We start from the raw sequence: 20,954 nt of genomic DNA, 5'->3' as shown, positions 1-20,954 counted from the left end.
TGGACTACTATACCCTCATTAATTCACCGGCTCCAACCATTAATTACAAAACAAATTGCAACCCACAGAAGGAGGGCATATGAGTAAAATATCTTTCCATAATCAAGCAGGTTCAACCATTCCTTCTCACACCGCACATTGCCTCCAACTCCTAATCCCACCCGTCCAATCCACGAAAATCACGACCGTTGGTGCTCTGTACGAACGATCTAAATTCAGTTTCAACAGATCAATTAGGGCAACCTGCTCTCTATATATATATAAGGCAAGTGTTTGAACGGCGGGAGTAGGAGCGTGGTCTGCGCGTGCTGTTGAGCAGGAGGTTGGTGCTAGATTTTTCTCTCTGTAAGGTAAGAGTTGTTAGAAGGTCCCGTGGCCCATTTCTTTAGCTTCGGCAGACATCGATCTAAATATTTGGTCTGCAGTGTTGTAGCTGATCATTTTGATCGAGAATGGCGAGGTCGTATCCCACCGTCAGTGAAGAGTACAAGAAGGCTTTTGAAAAAGCCAGGAGGAAGCTCCGTGGACTCATTGCTGAGAAGAATTGCGCACCGATCATGCTCCGTTTGGCGTAGGATGACTATCTTTTAGTTCACAGAGTTTCTGAGTTTTTTTTTAATTTATTTTCTTAATTTTTGTTTTGGAAATGCTGTGCAGATGGCATTCGGCTGGGACTTACGATGTGAAGACCAAGACTGGAGGTCCATTTGGAACGTTGAGGCACAAGGAGGAGTTGAGTCATGGTGCCAACAGCGGGCTGGATATTGCTGTTAGGCTGTTAGAGCCGATCAAGGAGCAGTTTCCTATTCTCTCATATGCTGATTTTTACCAGGTTATTTTTTTTTATTAAGGAAATTGATTTTGTTGACGTGATGTTCCTTTGCTAGGAACGTTGAATTATGATGATCTGTTGGTTAAAAGTCTTTTAAAGTTTTGATAATGATTCTAGTTGGCTGGTGTTGTTGCTGTTGAGGTTACTGGAGGGCCTGAAATTCCCTTTCACCCTGGTAGGAAGGTACATACTGATTCTTGTCCAATTTATTTAATGAAGTTTTTTTAGCAAAATCTTTCTTTTTTAATTGTTGAGCTTTCATGCTACGTGGTACAATTAATGAAGTTGGCACTCATATCCTCCTCATCACAGTATGATAATACCAAAATTCATTTGGATATTTTTTTTAATGTGAAGCGATATTCTGTTTTTCTCACCACATGTGATCTATTAATGAAGTTGCACATCATTCACATACACATGGTAACCAATTATATAATTATAATTTAGCTACATGCAATTAAACAAGTGACTATTTTTTTTGAACCATAAAATGCTAGCATAAAAGCAATACAGAGAATTATAATTTTGCTATATGGTTGGCGATGAACACAAAACATATGAACTTTTTAAACAAAGATATGCAACCCAACTCAAACTCACATAGATCCAATAAAACAACACAATTCAATCACACCTCAGATTCCAAAGTATTTAACTCAGTTAGCTGCATATTTTTTAAATATCACAATTCATTTATACTGTATTAAGCTTTAATTTAATCGTTACATGATGTTATTATGATTCACAACATACACCAAAACTTAACTTTAAAACATAGAGCAAAACTTTAAACTTTGATTCTCATTCAGGCACAACATTGTTTTTCATATTATCTATTATAAAATACAAAGTTTTAGTTTGTTTAGCTATGGATTTTAGCATGATAAATAAATCTGTTGTATAACTTAAATACTAATAAAGGGACTTAACATGACATGTTAATATTTTCTTGACATATGAATCCAAGGCATGATCATAGACTTGCTAGTGCATTATATATAATAATAAATGAGGCAATTGTAGCGAATGTAATATAAATGCCAAATACTTGGTTATCATATGCACTATATTGACTAAGCGTTCTATTGGTTACATGTGAAATACTCACATTAATACTGTTAATATTTATATTCATTTATTTCATGGAGTATCATGTTCTAAGAACATGCCATTTATGAATGTCTAGGTTTATTGCCCATCATAAGATAGTGGATTCTATCAAACCATATATGAACATATCATCATCCGATTCATCGGCTATCATGATAAGATTTAATAAAGTTAGTTTATAATTTAGTATTATTACTGACATATTAACGCTCAAATTATATAAAGTGATTGGAGTTTTCTTTGTCCAAAGTTGCTTATTTTTTCATTCTTATCCTGTATAAACAGAGAGATAGGGGCATGAGCTAGGCCATAAGAAAGCTAGGTTTTGAAGGGAAAGTTCTGAATTTTTTGAACTTATTGTATGAAGTTTGAAGGTTGAAAAGCTTAAGAACTTTTTTATGTAGTGCTTGTTGTAAGGTAAAACATTATTTTGAGATTATTTTGAATGATTTTAAGTTAGTGAGTTACAAAATTTTTTATGATCTTAGAAATTTATGTTTCTTAGATTGTCTATTAAGGATTGAGGCTTCGTGGTGACCATTGCAATGAAACTTATACTGGTTTTGTTTTGTAGCTATTATTAGGTAGGCAATATCAAGTTCAAGAAGCAATTATGTTTAGCCATATGCATGCAAATTCTTTTAAGTATTGGTTGTCAATACCTATTCTAGGCTAGTTTGTCACCCCTTAGTGATGCACTACAGCTCACCTTGGTTGTGGTGAATAGTAAGCAAGGGTTGGCTACGATGTGTCAAATGTTAGCCCTATTATGATGAAAAATAAATAAATGTTGATCAAGTCTAAATTTAAGAATGGATTTTTCATATTGAATTTTGACATTTAGAATGATTTTATTTTAATATTTCACACATAATAAATTTTTAAAAATTAAGCAAATGGTTGTTGAGGCATAAATCTACGCGCTTTGGTTATTATTATCTATTTATAGATAACTACTTTAATATTTCACACAGAATAAATTTTTAAAAATTAAACAAATGGTTGTTGAGGCATAAATCTCCAACTATGCGCTTTGGTTATTATTATCTATTTATAGATAACTAAATAACAACATAATTTATATATAATAAAATAAGTCTTTCAATTTTTGTCGAACTGTCAACTAATACAACCGTCTGCTATTATTTATAAATAAGCTAAATATAATAATAATAATAATAATAATAATAATAATAATAATAATAAAGCCAAATATATGCTAAACACCAGATAAAAATTAATTGCATCCCACCTGAACCAACTGCCAAATATATGCTGCCAATTGATGAGTTGTGGATTAATTGATTAGAAATTATTTTATTAAAAAATAGCATTCAACTTTTATGTATTTACATATCTAACACCCCAACTTCAATATTATTTTATTAAAAAATAGCATTCAACTCTTATGTATTTACATATCTAACACCCCAACTTCAATATTTACATGCTTATCCTTAATATCTCATAAAAATATTTATTATCAAAAATTATTTTAAAATCAAATTAGCCTTTTCAGTCATAAATTTATCACAGCGAGATGATATAAATGTAAATATGAATGTATAGGTGTTGATATTGTTAATACATAAGAGTTGTATGTTATGTTTATAAGTTTTCTTTAAATAAGAATCTCTATCAAGCATAGCATTTAACTGTAATTCAACCAATAAAAAAATTAAATTTCCAATGGAAACAGTTAGATTACTCGATTAGATATGATTCTTTCGGTTTTTTTTTTAATTTTTTTAAATAGATAAAATAATTTAAAAATATATGATGTAACAGCTTGGAGGAAAATTTCAGTTATATGAAGTTTGAAAATCAGTTTTTCAAACAATAACTTAGGACTTCTAAACTGATAAACTAATTAATTCTTTAATTTAATTTTGTTAGTTTCTTAGATTACTTTTTATAGATTTTAGCTTTTATGTTATACGAATTTATTAATTGATTATTTTATTTAACTATTAGCTAATTAAGAGACAATGTGTTATTATTAAATGAAGTTTGATCAATTATATATTAATATCATAATATATATTTTTTTAAAGTTAGTGGAGGGATTGAGACAGTAGTAGCCTTTAAGCATTATGCAGTAGCCAATAAATACACATAGTGAGGTGCTCGGTGTAATAAGTCTGCTTATACTATATGGGTTGTTGTTGATAAAGCATAGAGCCACAGGGTGTGTGGGAGTTGTGTATCTTGCAAGAATGTGCGAGTAGTATCAAGGAGGTGACGATGCTTGTGTTCAATAATACCATTTTTTTCGGGAGTATAGCGGCAACTTGGGTTGTCTATTATGCCATGAGATTGAAGATAGACATTGAATTCATTGGAGGTGTATTCTCCTCTACCGTTGGTTTGTAAAATTTGACTGTTGTTGTGAAGTTGAGTGACAACCTTTTTATGAAAATGAATAAATGTGTATTGTCTCTGATGTATTGATCATAGGGAAGAGTTAGTTGTATTATTTATGATCTGCCGAAGTAGTTGAGGTGTGGCCCCATACATTAGAGCGAACTAAGCGCCCGTTTGGGGCAGTTTATAAGTGCGGGAGCGTTTTTGAAAACACGCAGTACCATTTGGATTACACGTTTTGCTCGCTTATCCGAAAATGCGGTTCCATTTTTACACTAAACGCATGTCGCCTGTCAAACCCTGCGGTCGACCCGCAGACTGTGTTTCAGGATGAGCTGTCTATCCTCAAACGCACAAGCTGCTCTAAACACACCCTAAGACAAACAACTTTTATATATATTTTCTGAAGTAGGAAAAAGGTAATTGTGGCTTGGAAGCCTTATAAGAGTTGTATGAAGAAATAGACTCTGAAATATTAAGAGATGGGTTTCACTTGGAGATAGTTGTGACAATTGTAGTGTTTGGAGGTCCCCATTCTTGATGCCATAAGTTTGATTGGAGCGGTAGTGAAATGTAGAGCCTGAGTGTATGATATTGAATAAATGCCACTTAGATTTTGTTCTTTTAGTAGCACTTGGTCTGATGTCCGATCCTTCATTTGAAAATCATCAGAAAAGTGAATTACGCCACTGTGATCATGAGTTAGATCTTGAACTGAGAAAAGTTTGTGTGAAAGGGAAGGCGCTTGAGTTTTCATGATAGGAGGAACCTACGTGTTGGGGTGGGTAGAATGCCACGAATTGTGAGATATGGTAAATGAATTTCCATCACCAATGGCGATTTTTTCAGGACCGTGATATTCTGTTGGTTGTTGAAGTTGTGAGTAGTCAGAGGTGAGATGTGAAGTTGCACCTGTATGAAGGAGCTAATCAGTTGTAGTTGGGAAGGAATGCAATACGAGCTGATGTGTTCTTGGATGTTGCCTGAGTGTAGGAGAAATGGTATGATGCCAACAAATAAGTGCCAAGTGATTGTTTTTGCCGCATATTTGACAAATCATCTAGTATTTCTGTCATTGTTGTTGTTCAAAGGGCGATGGGACTGAGGGGAGTGTTTGTCATAACATGATAGGTTTTCTGCTAGCTGTGACTTCTTTAACATACCAACATTATGGGTGAGGATGGCTGCTGTTTGATGGTTTTTTCTTGAAGATTTATTTCTTCAGTGGAGAGATGTGAGTAGAGATCATTAAGTTGAATTGACGCTAGTATGTTCCTGATTGCAGTTTTGAATGACGGATAAGTAGGTGAAGGATCATTGAGAATGTTGAGAACATTGTCTTTGCTGTCTAGCTTGAATCCTGCTGCTGTTAGCTAAATCTATAAGAGATTTGATTTGTGTAAGTTATTGGGCCAATTTGTTTTTTTTCATTGTGGCATGGTGTAGTTCATTTTCGAGTTCTACCACCTTGGAATGGTTCGTTGATTGTTGATATTTGGTCAGAGTATTCCAAATGGAACATTGGAATCTAGAGATACAGCATGAGGTAATAGTGCTGTTGACAGATTTTGTTCTTTGAGTTTCCACAAGTATAATCTGGATTAGGAGAGGAGGGAGCAATGAAATTTTTGGTGAATTGGGGAGGACAGGTAGAGGAACCATCTAAGAAACCGTCAAATTCATTGGTTATCAATATCTTGAGTTTTAGGTGCGCCATATAGGATAGTTGTCAGCTGTGAGAGCTATGTTTGTTAAATACTTGATATTGGTCATGATAAATTTTAAGGGATGGAGATGGTGCTATTTTGTGGAGAAATGATTCTTTACTATGGTATGATTGAGATGAATTGTCCATGGAATGAGAGAGTGGGAGTAGAGAGGAAGATGTACGGAAGAGAGATGTTGTTACAACTGTAGATATTCTGAATTATAAGTAGAACATAGTATGAGTAAGGATAGATACCCACACACAGAGAGAGAGAGAGAGAGAGAGAGAGAGAGAGCATGATATAAGCTGACTGTATTAATAGATCTCAATATTGAAACAGTTAGGCTTGCTGTATATATAGCTTTTAGTATAAAAGTATATGTTGTGGTTTGCAGAGATAGTTATGTTTTAACAACTAAGGACACAAGGATACCGAGCCACAAATGCTTTCCAATGCGGTTTGTTATGTGTTGATATTATTTGATGACCTGGCTAAACAATGACCCATTTTTTGCACGTTTTCCCCCCCTTTTTTTGTGCATCAATTTGCTTCTTTTCATCATCTGGAGTGCTTCTAAAATGAGAACTCTCTAGCTCCTTGTTATTTTCTCTGTTTTTGTACCATACATTACAAAGGAGTGCTCTAAAACCAATTTGTTCTCAACCTACTCCTTAATTTGGAGGACTTAATTTCATAATTAAGAAAGTAGCGGTTCAAAATAGTTCAAGAAATTTTATTCTATTGGTTCCTAAATGATGTTTTTTGTCAATTAATTGAAGGTATCTTGAGTGCTGTTTGACATTAACTTAGTGAAAGGTAGCAACTACATTAGAAAGGCGTGTTGATGGTTAGTTGGTTAGTACAGGAGGTGATGATAGCAAGCATTTGGGAGAAAGTATGGGTAGAGGGTGAGGAGGAGGAAGATTATTTGCAAGAATTTTCATTCAATTTATTTCATGAAAAAGAAAAATGTCTTATTTATATCGACAAATCATGACATGCATTCAAATTTATCCTTCATTCTGGTGAATTCAAAAACTATCTTATTCAAATAAAAAATCAAATACAGGTTAATTTAAACCAAGGGTTGGCCTGCAAGATAAAAACTTAGGTAACCACCTTATTCCTATTTGTTCGCTTGGTAACAGCCCTAGCTTTTAGGTACTGGATTGCCCTCCTCTGATATTCAATTATGATTTGATCACAGCTTATAAATATGTAATTTTTTGTTCTCAACCAGGCAAAACCAAAACTTCAATTGAAAGGTAGTGAAATGAAAATATGACGAGTATTTTAAAAAAAAATTTCAGTCTTTAAAATTTTTAAGACTATTATAAATATGATTATTAAATCAAATATATAATTAATTTATACTAAATTATTATTAAGTATTTAACTTTATGAGGGCAATTTTTTTCTCTTATTATATGATATCAAAGGATATAGTAAAATGTACGAGTGAGGAGTGCTTCCCCCAGCCATTTTCTGGTTCCACTATGGTTCTCAACATTGTGATATGAGAATTATGATCGTTGGCAATCGAGAAATTGGATCTTCTATACTTGATCTTGCGCTCTTTCTTGATGTATTGATGCTTCCTGTTGTACAAATATGCTCCTCTTATGCCAGTCTATTGAAGTGAGCAGTTTGAATGATTACCACCAATTGTTAGCTTTTCTTCCTCTAGAATCAACTTCAAGGTACTGAAATAAATTTTTTTTAGGGATAATTACAAACTTTGCTCCTGAAACATTACTATTTGCAGAATCTAGCATCCGAGTGATATTTTTGAACTACCGAACAGTTGTTATTTACGCTGCCAAAATCAAACCATTGAAATTTTGATAAAAAAAACCAATAGTAAATAATGAAATTACCAAAAATATTCAAACAACTGAAAATGAAACTTTCTTGTGACCGACTCTGAAACCAAATTGAATGGAAAAATCTAAATAGTGACCAAAACTTCAAACCGAATTTGTAAAAAAATTTCTGTACTTCAATTTCAGTGATTTGGTTTGAAGGCTTTTTACAGATTAGATGCATTATATGTCAAGCATTCTATTGTCTTCTCCTTCTTTAACCTTTCTTCTTGACACATTGCATGTAAATACTCTTACAGGACAATCCTCAGATTCCAGTCGAAGGTCGCCTCCCTGATGCTACCAAAGGTGTTCTTTTTTTTCTATTTTGATTTATTAATTTTTTACTTCTATTATTAAGGTTTTCTCATTCTCAGATATTGAATCTGTGAATTTGATTTTTTCAGATGAAAATTTCCTGAAGTATTTTTATTTAGCGACATTTGCATACATACCACACAATTCTTATAAATTTACATACATAACGCTCTAATCCTTGATATCACATCATATTTTCTCCCTCTACTACTAACTTTGTAAAAATTAAGCATATGATACCAGAGTATTATAAATTTAAATATCAAACTTTAGGTGCTAGGGAATTTTGTGGTATGTATTTAATTGTCCATTTATTTATTTGGTTTCATTCCTCCTTTTTTTTTATCACCAGGATCTGACCACCTGAGGGATGTTTTTGTCAAACAAATGGGGCTTAGTGATCGAGACATTGTTGCTCTTTCTGGTGGCCATACGCTTGTATGCTTCACTGCCCGACATCTCATTTACTTCTCTATAGAACTATTATAATCAGCTCTATTAATTTTTAATTATCATCATGATAGGGAAGGTGCCATAAAGAACGGTCAGGATTTGAGGGTCCTTGGACTCCAAATCCTCTCATCTTTGATAATTCCTACTTTAAGTAAGTCCCTAAGTTCATTTTTTTTTTTTTTTTCCTAAGGAGCAGTTCAGGATCACTTTTGATTTTTTTATTTTGATTTATTTTTTACTTGAAATAAACTATGTTTGATATATCATAACATATTTAATTATTTAAAAAAACTTAAAATTTAAATGTTTAGCATTTTAAAAAAGTTAATTTAGTCCTTTTTTTTAAATAATAACTTATAAAATTGCACAAAATATACTATGTTTTAAAAAATAAAAACAATAACCAATACAAAAAAAAAAAATTTAAAAAATGATATGAATCAAGTCCTGTAATTATGATGCCAACAAAAAATAGATTAAAGATGCTTGAAATTATTTAGCGCTAATTACATACAAACCACCCAAAACATTGATATTTACAACTTAAGCACCCCGGTGATTTTTTTTGAACTACAGAATCGATGTTGAGAATTAATGGAAATGAAAATTATGGGTTGGGGTTTTACCATGTTTATTTAGCACTAATTACATACAAACCACCCAAAACATCGATATTTACAACTTAAGCACCCCGGTGATTTTTTTGAACTACAGAATCGATGTTGAGAATTGATGGAAATGAAAATTATGGGTTGGGGTTTTACCATGAATTTTGATATTTGAATGAGAATTTGAAAAATGGATGAAACAGGGTGGGTGGTTGATTTGTCGTTAGCAAGTTTTGCGTGATCTGTATGTAATTTCCCCAATTATTTTGAATCTTTTTCACTATTGTGAAAACCATACCAACTGTAGCTGTCCAACCGATCTGATCTTGAACGGATCCTCAAACCGGTTTGATTCAACTAATAAAATGAATTTCTAGGGAAAGTGGATCAAAACCCATTGTAACCAGCTGTTAAACCTGTTTTGATTCATGCTAGACACACACACACACACACACACACACACACACACATATAAATTAATGATTATGATTAGAAATAATATTTACATAATCTGCTAAACTCTTCTTTCCACCAATGTTATATCTGATTTCATTTTGTATTCTTCTGCTAGGGAGCTCTTAAGTGGCGAGAAGGAAGGCCTTCTGCAGCTTCCATCTGACAAGGCTCTTCTCTCTGATCAAGCCTTCCGCCCACTTGTAGAAAAATATGCTGCTGTATGTTCCCCCCCCCCCCCCCCCCACACAATTTTTGTTTTTCATCTTGTAATTCTGCAATTCCTTCATGCCATTTACTTATATACCCCAATAATTCCTATGTATTTGCATATCTAACTCCCAAATTTTCATATTTAGATACATAGCACTCAAATGTTCTAACATCACATAAAAAAAACATTCACTATTATCAACTTCTTATAACTGAAATGTGCAAACACTAAATTTTACTTGCGGCCAGGATGAAGATGCATTCTTCGCTGACTATGCCGAAGCTCATCAGAAGCTCTCTGAACTCGGGTACGTATAAACAATGAAATCTAATTGAATTATTTAGTTTATAAATTTAAATATTTACCTCAGCTATTATTATTTTTTTAATGCTGTTGGATTCAGATTTGCTGATGCATAGAAATAACTGGCCTTGGGAATTTGAACACATTTTGCTCAGTTTGTAACTGTGGAATCTATCTCCTGCTTTTGAACTTTGAAGCGAATAATCCTCTTTAGATATATATAATGAAATACTTTGTTCAATTGGTCTGGTCAGTTCATGGGTTGGAAAATTTTTGTTTGCTGCTGTTGAATTATATTGCATTTGGATCAATTGTTGGCTATATTTTGATATATTTTTGTATAACCTATTTAAATAACACTTATCTTTTGTTACTTTGGCTGATTTTTATGTTATGAGTTTGGAAAATTTACATACATACCACTCAATTCTTATTTATTTGCATCTCAACTTCAATTTGTAAATATGCATGAAAAGTTGTATTTCACTTTTTCGAATTGATATTTTTGATGTGATATGAAATTTTTGGGGGGTATAAATTTAAAAAAACATAGTTTGAATGTTAGATATATAAATACATATGAATTGGGTGTAAGTTTTCCAAGTAAATTGTCCCATTGTGAGGAGTGCGAAGTATCTTTTTGGGTGATTGATTTAGAAGTAAATCTATGATGAAATGTTCTATTTATAGGTTCCTTGTTCCTATGATATATATATATATATATGGGCAGTATTTGACTTTTTTTAAGTTAAAGTACTGATTTTTTTTTATCTGAGATCATATATGAAAGATTTGGGCGGTGTAAATGTAAAGAGTAACATTTAGGTGTTAGATACATAAATATATAATAGTTGAGTGGTATGCATGTAGATGCCCCTTTAAAATGTCATTATTTTTATTTAATACATGGTAGGTTGATTTCATTATGAAAATTAATCCTATATTCATGTATGATAGGCAAAATGACAAGACTACTATAAATAATCATCACTCATTAGTCTAATGGATAAGCTTGTCTTGAGCTTTTGCATGGTCTTTGCTAATGTGGCAATTTCATTCCTTAGCCTTTTGTAGCTCCAACTTCACTTTTGGTTCATGGATTAGCCAAACACTTATTTTAGATTTTGAGGAAAATGAAGTAAGCGATCGGAGCATTAAGGTTGGGGTTATGGTTCTTCATTCATATTTGATAAAGTTATTAGCTTTTATCACTAATTTTGCTTCACCCACAATCTCTTTTTCCCTTCGAAAGCTTCCATTTGGACAAAAAAAAATGATGCAATAGTAATTTTACCACATTTGTGCCAACTCTTTTTTGTATTTTGATGTCATTGTGCACATTATATAATCCTTGCTTCCATATGGTTTTAATACAATGCCCTTGGTTGCCCTCTAATTATTAGTATAAACATTGAACAAGTAACATTTCCCATCATGTTATTGTAATCAATATCATTTCTTCAAAAGCTAGGAATATGCCTAAGATTGTTAGCCTTCCATGTAGTCCAAATTCCAACTCTCATAACATTCATTAGTTTTGCCATCAATAAGATGCACCTTATTGCATTCTACCATAAAGTCACTAGCTATGGATACTTCAAGTGGCACACATAAGTCCAATGTCAATGTGTTAGATATGTCTTCACTTGTAGTATTTATCTATTCCATTAAATTCAAATTATGTTAATCAATTCTCTATAGAATATCTCTATTTCATGTTGCCATTCTTATTTGTGTTCTTTAAACTCATTAATCAACATTGTGTGTGTGCGCGCGCGCGCGCGTGTGTTTGAAGGTATATTTTAATCAACCACCCTAAACATCAAATATAACATTTTAACAATTCAAACTTTAAATAGAACATTTTTAACCACGCCTTTCATTACAACCAACCTCCTTTACCCACTAGTGAACGCGCAAAACTTAAATATAAAAAGCATAGTTTAGGTGTTAGACATATAAAAACATTGGATTTGAGTCGTATGTATATATATGTCACTAAAAAAAATATGACATACTCTAACATTATGTAAAAAAAACAAATAGTTATAAAAAAAATAAACAATTTGCACATGGATGAAAAATAACTTGTTTTTACCTCTAAAGATTTTAGGGAGGGAGAGAGAGAGCACGAAGAACCCATAAAACTCAGGATAGATAGCGTAACATAAGAGAATCTCATTAATCACGAGAAAATATTATGTATGGACAACCGACACGTAGGCACATACAATCAACAGTTTGGATTGCATGATGCCGTGTGCGCAACTGCGAGATACAATCCACACCGTCATTTAAATGACGACGTAGTATTTTCTCCATCAATATCATCTCGTCGATGTAGCGCTATCCCTCCTGAGCTTCAAGGACTCTTCCACACATTGAACCGACTCTAATAATCAACCCTGCCGAGCTCCCTATTTATTTATAGTCGAACCATGTTAATTTGTCTTCTTTTGTTCACCGAAGCATTGAGTAATATTCCTCGTGCATGCCACATAATTCCTTAAAATTTACATATCTACCACCTAAACCCTTATGTTGACACTTTATAACACATTGGTGTTATAAAATTATGTATGAAAAATTTACATATCTACCACCTAACGTAATTTCATGTCATCTTTCATGCTTTGGCATATTCAACGTATATTTAATATATGCATTTGACGGTGCACCTACCTTATATTTATAAATATTTAAGTGGAGAACCTTTTCTAAATAAATTTGAAATAAAATTTTCTTGTCCTTTAAAGTATTTATAACGGTCAAATTTATTTCACCTCGGATGCTATTTCCGTGATTCATGTACGGTCGTTGTCCTTTTACGAGTGTTGGTGTGTTCGGAGCGGAAAAAAATTGCGTGCGAAAGACGTACGCAGCGCTATGTGCGATATGGGGGTTATATCGAGGGTACAAGGGGGTTACATCCGCGGTATAACCCCCTTGTAACCTCCCTGTAATCTTCTGTAACATACATGTACCCTAAAATAAGTTTCGCGCTTCTGTTATCATATATTAAGAGGGTACGCGTAGGTTACAGAAGGTTACAAAGAGGTTACAAGGGTTTATACCACGGATGTAACTCCTTTGTACTCTCGATATCACCCAATAGCGCACGCAGCGCTGCGTACGTCTATCGCACGCAAATTTTTCTGTTTGGAGCATGATTTTTAATGTCTCATTCGTGGGAAAGAATATTCCTTCCGGACGATCAACTTCTGACCGTCACGTCGCCTGTCGATGAGATATATGGGGATATGGCGCCCGGTGGTTCGCGGTTCGGACGTGCGGTGTCTGGACGAAATGTTTTCTCCATGGTCGATGTTTTAAGCTTTTCATTATTTTTATAGGGGAGAGGTACCTAAGTTCGGTCGGTTCGAATGAATCGACTTGCAAATTGGTCAGCTTCAAATTGATTACAACTAAAATTCAAAAATGGTCACTAAAATTTAAATTCCGAAAAAACGAATCATGCAAAATTTTAAACATTTGAATTTTTCACACACACACACACACACACACACACACATATGCCAACTAGGGTCGTCAAAACGGCTCGTTGTTTGGCTGATTAAGAAGCTTGTGTTTAGCTCGTTCGCTAAGTTAACGAGCCGAACACAAACCAATATTTGTTCGCTCGTGTTCGACTCATTTTGGCTCGAAATCCTACTAACCAATTATATATATAACTTTGATGGGTAGTATTTTTTTTAAATTTAATTGACTACAACGCTACAAAGATTTATAATCAATTAAAACTATTAATGAAGAAAATAGAATAAAAAATATTAAATTAGATTCAAATGATGTTTTATAATTTGTCCCAATCATTAACATCTTATGGCTACGTGATTAGGGTTGTCAAAATGACTCTTTGTTTGTGAACGACTCGTGTTTGACTCGCTAAGCAAATTAGTCGAACACAACACACTTTTTGAGCTTGAAATATAAACGAGCCGAACACAAACCTAACGAGATCTCCCCCTGTTCGCTCGTGTTCGACTCATTTTGGCTCGAAATCCTACTAACCAATTATATATATAACTTTGATGGGTAGTATTTTTTTTAAATTTAATTGACTACAACGCTACAAAGATTTATAATCAATTAAAACTATTAATGAAGAAAATAGAATAAAAAATATTAAATTAGATTCAAATGATGTTTTATAATTTGTCCCAATCATTAACATCTTATGGCTACGTGATTAGGGTTGTCAAAATGACTCTTTGTTTGTGAACGACTCGTGTTTGACTCGCTAAGCAAATTAGTCGAACACAACACACTTTTTGAGCTTGAAATATAAACGAGCCGAACACAAGCTGAGCCTGTGCTCGCTCGCGTTCGGCTCGTTCACACCCCTAATGCAGGCTCCACCAACCCAAAATATAAAAAATAAAAAATAAAAAAATAAAAGATCCCAAATGCTTCTATGTTTTTATCAATTTTGGCATTAAACATATGGCCTTATTTAGCAAACTATGACATATTCTTAGAGAGTAGTTGCCGACCTTCATATTCTTTAGCTTTTTTGGGGATACAAATGTAATTTTAAGAGGGTGGGACTAAACCTAAATGTTTAATAGTACCTTAGTTTAAATTTATTTAGCAATTTGATTAAATAATTATAACAAATTAAGTTATGCATTAATTAAGTTATGCATTAAACTCACAAATTTTCATATTAATTTTTTGAAGCATTACATACTGACCAATTCTTATATATTTATATGTCTAATACCTAAATTTTGATTTCTTTTATTTTTATACTACAAAAATTTTTCATATCACACCAAAATTATCATTATTTTAACTTTTAATAAGTTAAATATAAATTTTATGTATAAGTGAGATAACATGTCATATGCATAAAAAATTCAATGTTCGTGATGTGTATGATAAACCATTGTTTCATTGGTGTCTGTTGAATATATAGCAAGTCAACTTATTGCATTTAGTGTATGTCTGCCAATGAACATAAGTACTATTTATTTTTTTATATTTTATTTAATTTTGTAGGGAGGTGATAGATAGATATGTTAAACAATTTTAAATTATAAAGTTACCTAAATCCAACAACATTTGTAATATTTTGCGCTTGTGAGTTTTGATTTACCTTGCCATTAGACCTTTTAACATATATTTTTGGTGGGAAGTGGCTAATAGAGGTACCAACAAATAATCAACATCTAGACCTTAAAACTTCTTGGATGGTAACATAAGAGAAGAGAATTAGGGTTTTATATAATGTTGTTTTTACAACAATTGGTAACATGTTTCAAATCTATGTTAAAATGATACTAGATGCATATGAAATCCTTTTAAGAGATGTGTGATGAACTAGGAGCACCTAACCTTGAAAAACTCAGGATTCTTAGAAGTAGCTAGCCCTTGTGGAGTTCATTTGCATTTTCTAGATATAGCTCTTTTAGTTATAAGTTGAATTTGTTTTTAAAATATAGAACTTGTAATTCTACATCAATAATGGCATCACAATTGAGAATGTTTATCTCAAACAAAGTTCTATATGAGAACTAATGTATCGATAGGATGCAACCATCAACCTAATTGTATTTCAAAACAAAAAATATTCATAGGTCTTATACACCTTCACTAAATGAAGCTGAGATGCTTGACTCATTTGGTCATGTAATCCTACCTAGTAGAAAAAGCAACCATCAACCTAATTGTATTTCAAAACAGAAAATATTCATAGGTCTTATACACCTTCGCTAAATGAGGCTGAGATGCTTCACTCATTTGGTCATGTAATCCTACCTAGTAGAAAAATCTAAATTGAGCCCACCAAAGGGGTTTAAAACCATATCACCTTAGCTTGATATGGGAGGTGATAATAATTACTTTCTTTAGATATAAGAAAATATGACTTATAATATTGCCGCTAAAATAGTAAAATAGGACAACTCAAATCATGTGCGAAAAAAATATATGCATTGGTATACATATCTATGCACACGCATGTGTGCCGCCAGCCGTGACCTGTTGGTAGAGCAATCTCTTTAAAGATTGCAAGTCCTCTCAGGTCACGGGTTTGAATCATACTCTGACCAGTTTGTCGATAGTGAGTACGGTTCTTAAATAGTTAGACACATGAGGGTGTCTGGCGGCTCGTATAATAGCCTCCAGCAATTCTTTTTCAAAAAAAAAAAAAAAAAAAAAACGCTGTGTTTTCATTTCCACTTTTATTTTTTGTAAACATGTTTTGTTTGTATATTTTCAATATATTTTTATGTTTTATTTTTAAAGACAAAATACCATGATTTAAAAACACTTAAAATACCTAAAATATATTTTAGGCATTTTCAAAAATAATTACCACAACCAAACATATTTTAAGTCAAATATAAACATAAACAAATAAAAAATAATAAAAATTTGAAAACAAAAAAAAATGATCCCAAACGTGTACTTAGGAGCCCTTTGGTATCACTTTTGTTTTATACTTTATATTTTATTTATATTTAATTCTACTAATAACATCCTCAGCATCACTTTGAAAAATAGTCCCAAGATATCTAAAACAACATTCATACCTTTTAATGATTTGATCTCCAATAGTTACAATTCTGTCACTAGAGCTACTAGTAACAGTTACAACTCTGCCACTAGAACTACTAGTACTAAAATTACATTCCATGCATATAACTTTAGATCCACCCAAACGAATGTCTTTAGACTCCAATGCAGATCTCCATAATTCAAGTTTTTACTTAACACTTTCCCCAGTCTTATCCACAAGAATGATATCATCAATGAAAAGCATATACCAAGGTACATCCTTCTGTAAATGTCCAGCAAGAGCATTCATAACTCAAGCCAAAACATAGGGATTAAAGCCGCTCCGCGATGTAATCCAACTAAAATAGGAAAATACTACATAAAATTAAGTGATTTTGAGGATTTTAAAAATATAAAATGGTTTCAGTGATTTTTTTTATATATTTTTTTTCTAATTATTAAGTATTTATGAACTATAATAATGCACATGACTTAGCTAAAGGATGAATCACACCATTAGTATATGGATTGGATCTAATTTATCTACCCATAGGTTATGCCATAGTCCGAGTACAGGACACGAGAATGCATAACAAGGCCACCCCCAATAATCTTTATATTTATAGAGAATGATTGGTGCTTGAGCACTATGAAAAGGGCTACAGAATATACTATGAACATAAAAAGTTCAAAACAAGGCCCATTGTTTAGTCACTATAAAAGAACAAAAGGTATTTAACCTAAAAAGACTAGTACTCGACTGTCTGATCACTAAGCTAGGGCAACTGTGTTAGCCAAGTCAGTTTGGCAAGTTCTCCTTACTCTTGGAGCTTGAGTCTCCGTGGGTCCGAAGCTAGTTCACCCAAATCTTGACAAGTATCTGCATCATACTCATAGTGAGTTCTTCTTAGATCTAATAAGCGAGTTCATCATTTATCTTGAACTCATCTTAAGCCAGACTGTGAATCCATCTCAAGCTTCTCGTGGGTGTGTGAATCCATTCTTAACACCGGCTATCAAAAAGCTAGTTGTTAGCGAATAATTCATGTTCGGTTCGTGAATGAGTTCGTGTTTGATTCGTTCGATAAGTAAACGAGACAAACGTGAACAAATTTTTTTTTTTTGTTTAATTAGTTAATCGAACCAAATATGAACAGTGATGTGTTCTTTCGTGTTCAAATCGCTATTGTTCAAAATATAAAATAATTTAAAAAAATTATATATAAAAAATTTATGATATTTTAAAAAATTAAATTTTATAAATTATAATATTTAATAAATTAATAATAATAATATATTAATGTACTATATTAGTAATATACTAATATAGATATTATACATTTATATAATATAAGTTATATAATTAATATATAATATTATTTTTATATATTAATATTAGGGATGTCAAATTGGCTTGTTGTTCGCGAACTTCTTATATCCGGTTCGTGTTCGGCTCGTTCATTAAGAAACGAACACGAGCTTATTTCAAACAAACTAAAATTTAAACGAACCGAACACAAACACAAGCTTTGTTTGTTCATGTTCGGTTCGTTTACACCCCTATATATAATATCATTGATCAACTCATTTTTTTTCAAAAAATAAATTAACATTTTATTAATGTGAAAAATTTTAATCTATAAAGATGAAATTGCAAGAAAAAAATCACTTTTCTTACAGGCCCGTGGGACGGCCCGACCCATTTATGTGTAGGACTGGCTACAAAATTGTAAATAGAAATCAAGCTTATGCCAAACTCGAGCTCATTTTGACCAGTCGAAATCCAAATAAGGTCAATTTGCACCAAGCTCAACCCACCCAGTACTAAAAAGTTCATGGTAAAATCAGAGAGTTTGTAGTAAAATTAGAGAATTTGTAGTGAATCTAAGAAGTTAACTCTATTTTTTTATTCCATATGCCAAAATAGGTTCTTTTGACAAATTTTTTTAAAAAACTGCAGCTGAAATCTCTGTTTTTCCATTGGTCTTGCCTAGATGTGGTGGCAGCTTCGGTCTGATTTTTTCAAAAAAAAAAAAATCATAATAACCACCACAATTTTTTGAAAATTATATTATTTTTCAGCGGTTTCACAGCTGTTCTTTAATAAACTGCAGATGGTCCAAACAGACTTTAAGTTTGAACAGAAGATTATGAAAGGAAAGAACTTTGTACTTCGAAACAAAATAGAGAATTTGTAGTGCATCTAAGAAGTTAACTCTATTCTTTTATTCCATATGCCAAAATAGGTTCCTTTGTACTTCGAAACAAACCAACAAGAACTTATTCTATAAAATATTTGAGTGCATAGATGATGGATGAGAAGTATATGGAGACTTTAGAGAAAGGAGAGTTTCTTGTTGCCTAAGGAGATGAGCCATGACAAGTATATGGTAAATGGAACCAAGGGTCCATTTGGGGTGAAGTTGAGGTGGTCGTGCGGCGCCACACAATAGTTTTGTCTGTTTGTGTAAACTGTGTTTTGACAACTTTTTTAAAAAAGTGCAGCTGAAATTTCCGTTTTTCCATTGGTCCTGCGGTCTGATTTTTTCAAAAAAAAAATAATAATAATAACCACCACAGCTTTTTGAACATTATATTATTTTTCAGTGATTTCACAACAACTCTTTAATAAACTGCAGATGCTCCAAACAGACCCTAAGTTTGAACAGAAAATTGTGAAAGGAAAGAACGGATAGAAGCACAATAGTGAAACAATTGATAATAGATTAAGCGTTGCACAACATTCAACTATTTCGGTTTGGTTCTAAGGTTTAACTCAAATTTGATTTTAACCCAAGCCGAATCTAATCGAGACAAAGTTCTAATTTAGGTATGAATATAATTTGATCCATGACTTGATTCCGATTCAATTTAAGACACATTTGAACTAATTTCAATATTTTTAAAAAGAAATTAGGCATTTGAAAATTCTCACACTTGAATACAAAGAGGTAAGAAATAAAAAAAAAATTATAAATTATGGAACTATTTTCATATTATTAAATAACAATTAATTATTAAAAAATAATTAAGATATATTAATTTTCTGAATATTCCTATCTTCCTCCGTGTCCCTTTTCAGTTTTCACCCCTCCGGCTATGCTGCCCCCTTCTCCCCAATCTCCGGCGACCTCCTACGCCCCTCTCCCCCCTCTCCACCTCTTCTCCTCCTCCACCAAACCTACTCAGCTCCTCCTCCCGCCCTCTCACAAACCACCACGCCGCTTCTATCACCAGATCGGAACCCAAACCTCATCATCTCCGGCCATCTCTTCATCCTCCTCCTCCTCCTCCCATTCCCACGACGCCATCCTCCTTGACCTTCTCCGGCAGGGCAAGACAGAAGAAGCCTATCAGCTCTACTCCAGCTTCCCCCACATCCCAGACTCCACATCCCTCAGCCGTCTCCTTTCCCAACTCGCCTACCAGCGCTCCCCCACCTCCCTCTCCCGTGCTCAATCACTCGTCCGTCGCCTCCGCGACGCCCGTCTTCTCCGCCGCCTCGACTCCAACTCTCTCGGCCTCCTCGCCGTCGCCGCCGCTAAATCCGGCGCCGCCTCCTACTCCCTTTCGATCATACACTCCATGCTCCGCTCCGGCTACCTCCCCCATGTCAAATCATGGTCCGCCGTAATCAGCGCTTTATCTTCCACCGGCGATCCCGTTTGCTCTTTCGACGCCCTCCGCCTCGTGCTCCGCCGCATCGCCGCCGCCGATCCCTCTCTTACAGCCGATTCTCTCCCCGACACCGCGGCCTTCAACGCGGCACTCAACGCAGCCTCCAATTTAGGCGATGCAGAGCTTGTCGATCAGCTGCTCGATAAAATGCCCGTTTACGAAGCAAAACCAGACGTCATCACCTACAATGTCCTCATCAAGCTCTTCGCAAGAGCGGAGAGGGGAGATCTCCTGGTCTTCGTTCTGGAGCGAATAATTCGAAGCAACCTCGTGCCCTGCATAACCACCTTCCATTCCCTCGTCGCCGCTTTTGTAGGACTCGGAGATTTGCGCACCGCAGAGAAACTCGTCCAATCGCTGCGCGAAGGTAGACTCGACATTTGCCATCTTCTCCGCGCAGAGATCCCGAGCAGAAGTAAGGAGGAAGAAACAAGCTCGATTCTGAACAAGCTCGCAGACATCGCCGGCGACGATGCACCTCCTCTCCTCCCGAAGACATACAGTCCAGACACGCGAATCTACACG

The 20,954-nt window shown here is 33.8% G+C and overlaps 2 protein-coding genes across 2 annotated transcripts in view; both read left to right on the top strand.

Annotated features, from left to right (window-relative positions):
* Positions 1-252: 252 nt before the first annotated feature.
* On the top strand, positions 253-10,540 carry LOC110022020 (L-ascorbate peroxidase, cytosolic). The gene is made up of 10 exons (XM_020720786.1): positions 253-350; positions 426-571; positions 658-832; positions 950-1,015; positions 8,141-8,189; positions 8,551-8,636; positions 8,723-8,802; positions 9,831-9,933; positions 10,175-10,233; positions 10,330-10,540. The coding sequence occupies exons 2-10, from the start codon at positions 453-455 to the stop codon at positions 10,343-10,345; spliced, it is 753 nt and encodes a 250-aa protein (XP_020576445.1). The 5' UTR covers positions 253-350; positions 426-452; the 3' UTR covers positions 10,346-10,540.
* A 9,199-nt stretch (positions 10,541-19,739) lies between these two features.
* LOC110022015 (pentatricopeptide repeat-containing protein At3g09650, chloroplastic) overlaps positions 19,740-20,954 on the top strand; it is a 2,339-nt gene continuing 1,124 nt past the window's right edge. Inside the window, exon 1 of the mRNA XM_020720780.1 lies at positions 19,740-20,951. Within this exon, the coding sequence (XP_020576439.1) occupies positions 19,851-20,951 (1,101 nt within the window). The 5' untranslated portion in view covers positions 19,740-19,850. The remainder of the gene's footprint in view (positions 20,952-20,954) is intronic.

This window comes from Phalaenopsis equestris, unplaced genomic scaffold (genome assembly GCF_001263595.1).
Source record: "Phalaenopsis equestris unplaced genomic scaffold, ASM126359v1 Scaffold000163, whole genome shotgun sequence".
NCBI lineage: Eukaryota > Viridiplantae > Streptophyta > Magnoliopsida > Asparagales > Orchidaceae > Phalaenopsis > Phalaenopsis equestris.
The sequence above is the reverse complement of the archived record's forward strand: the minus strand, read 5'-3'. Positions and strand labels throughout refer to the sequence as shown.

What these genes read in the sequence shown, in the direction of transcription:
- LOC110022020 (XM_020720786.1), top strand. Translation starts at nt 453, where the DNA reads ATGGCGAGGTCGTATCCCACCGTCAGTGAAGAGTACAAGAAGGCTTTT. An exon ending in CATATGCTGATTTTTACCAG is followed by an intron (nt 833 to 949) that starts GTTATTTTTTTT and finishes TAATGATTCTAG; the next exon opens with TTGGCTGGTGTTGTTGCTGT. An exon ending in TTGTAGAAAAATATGCTGCT is followed by an intron (nt 9,934 to 10,174) that starts GTATGTTCCCCC and finishes ACTTGCGGCCAG; the next exon opens with GATGAAGATGCATTCTTCGC.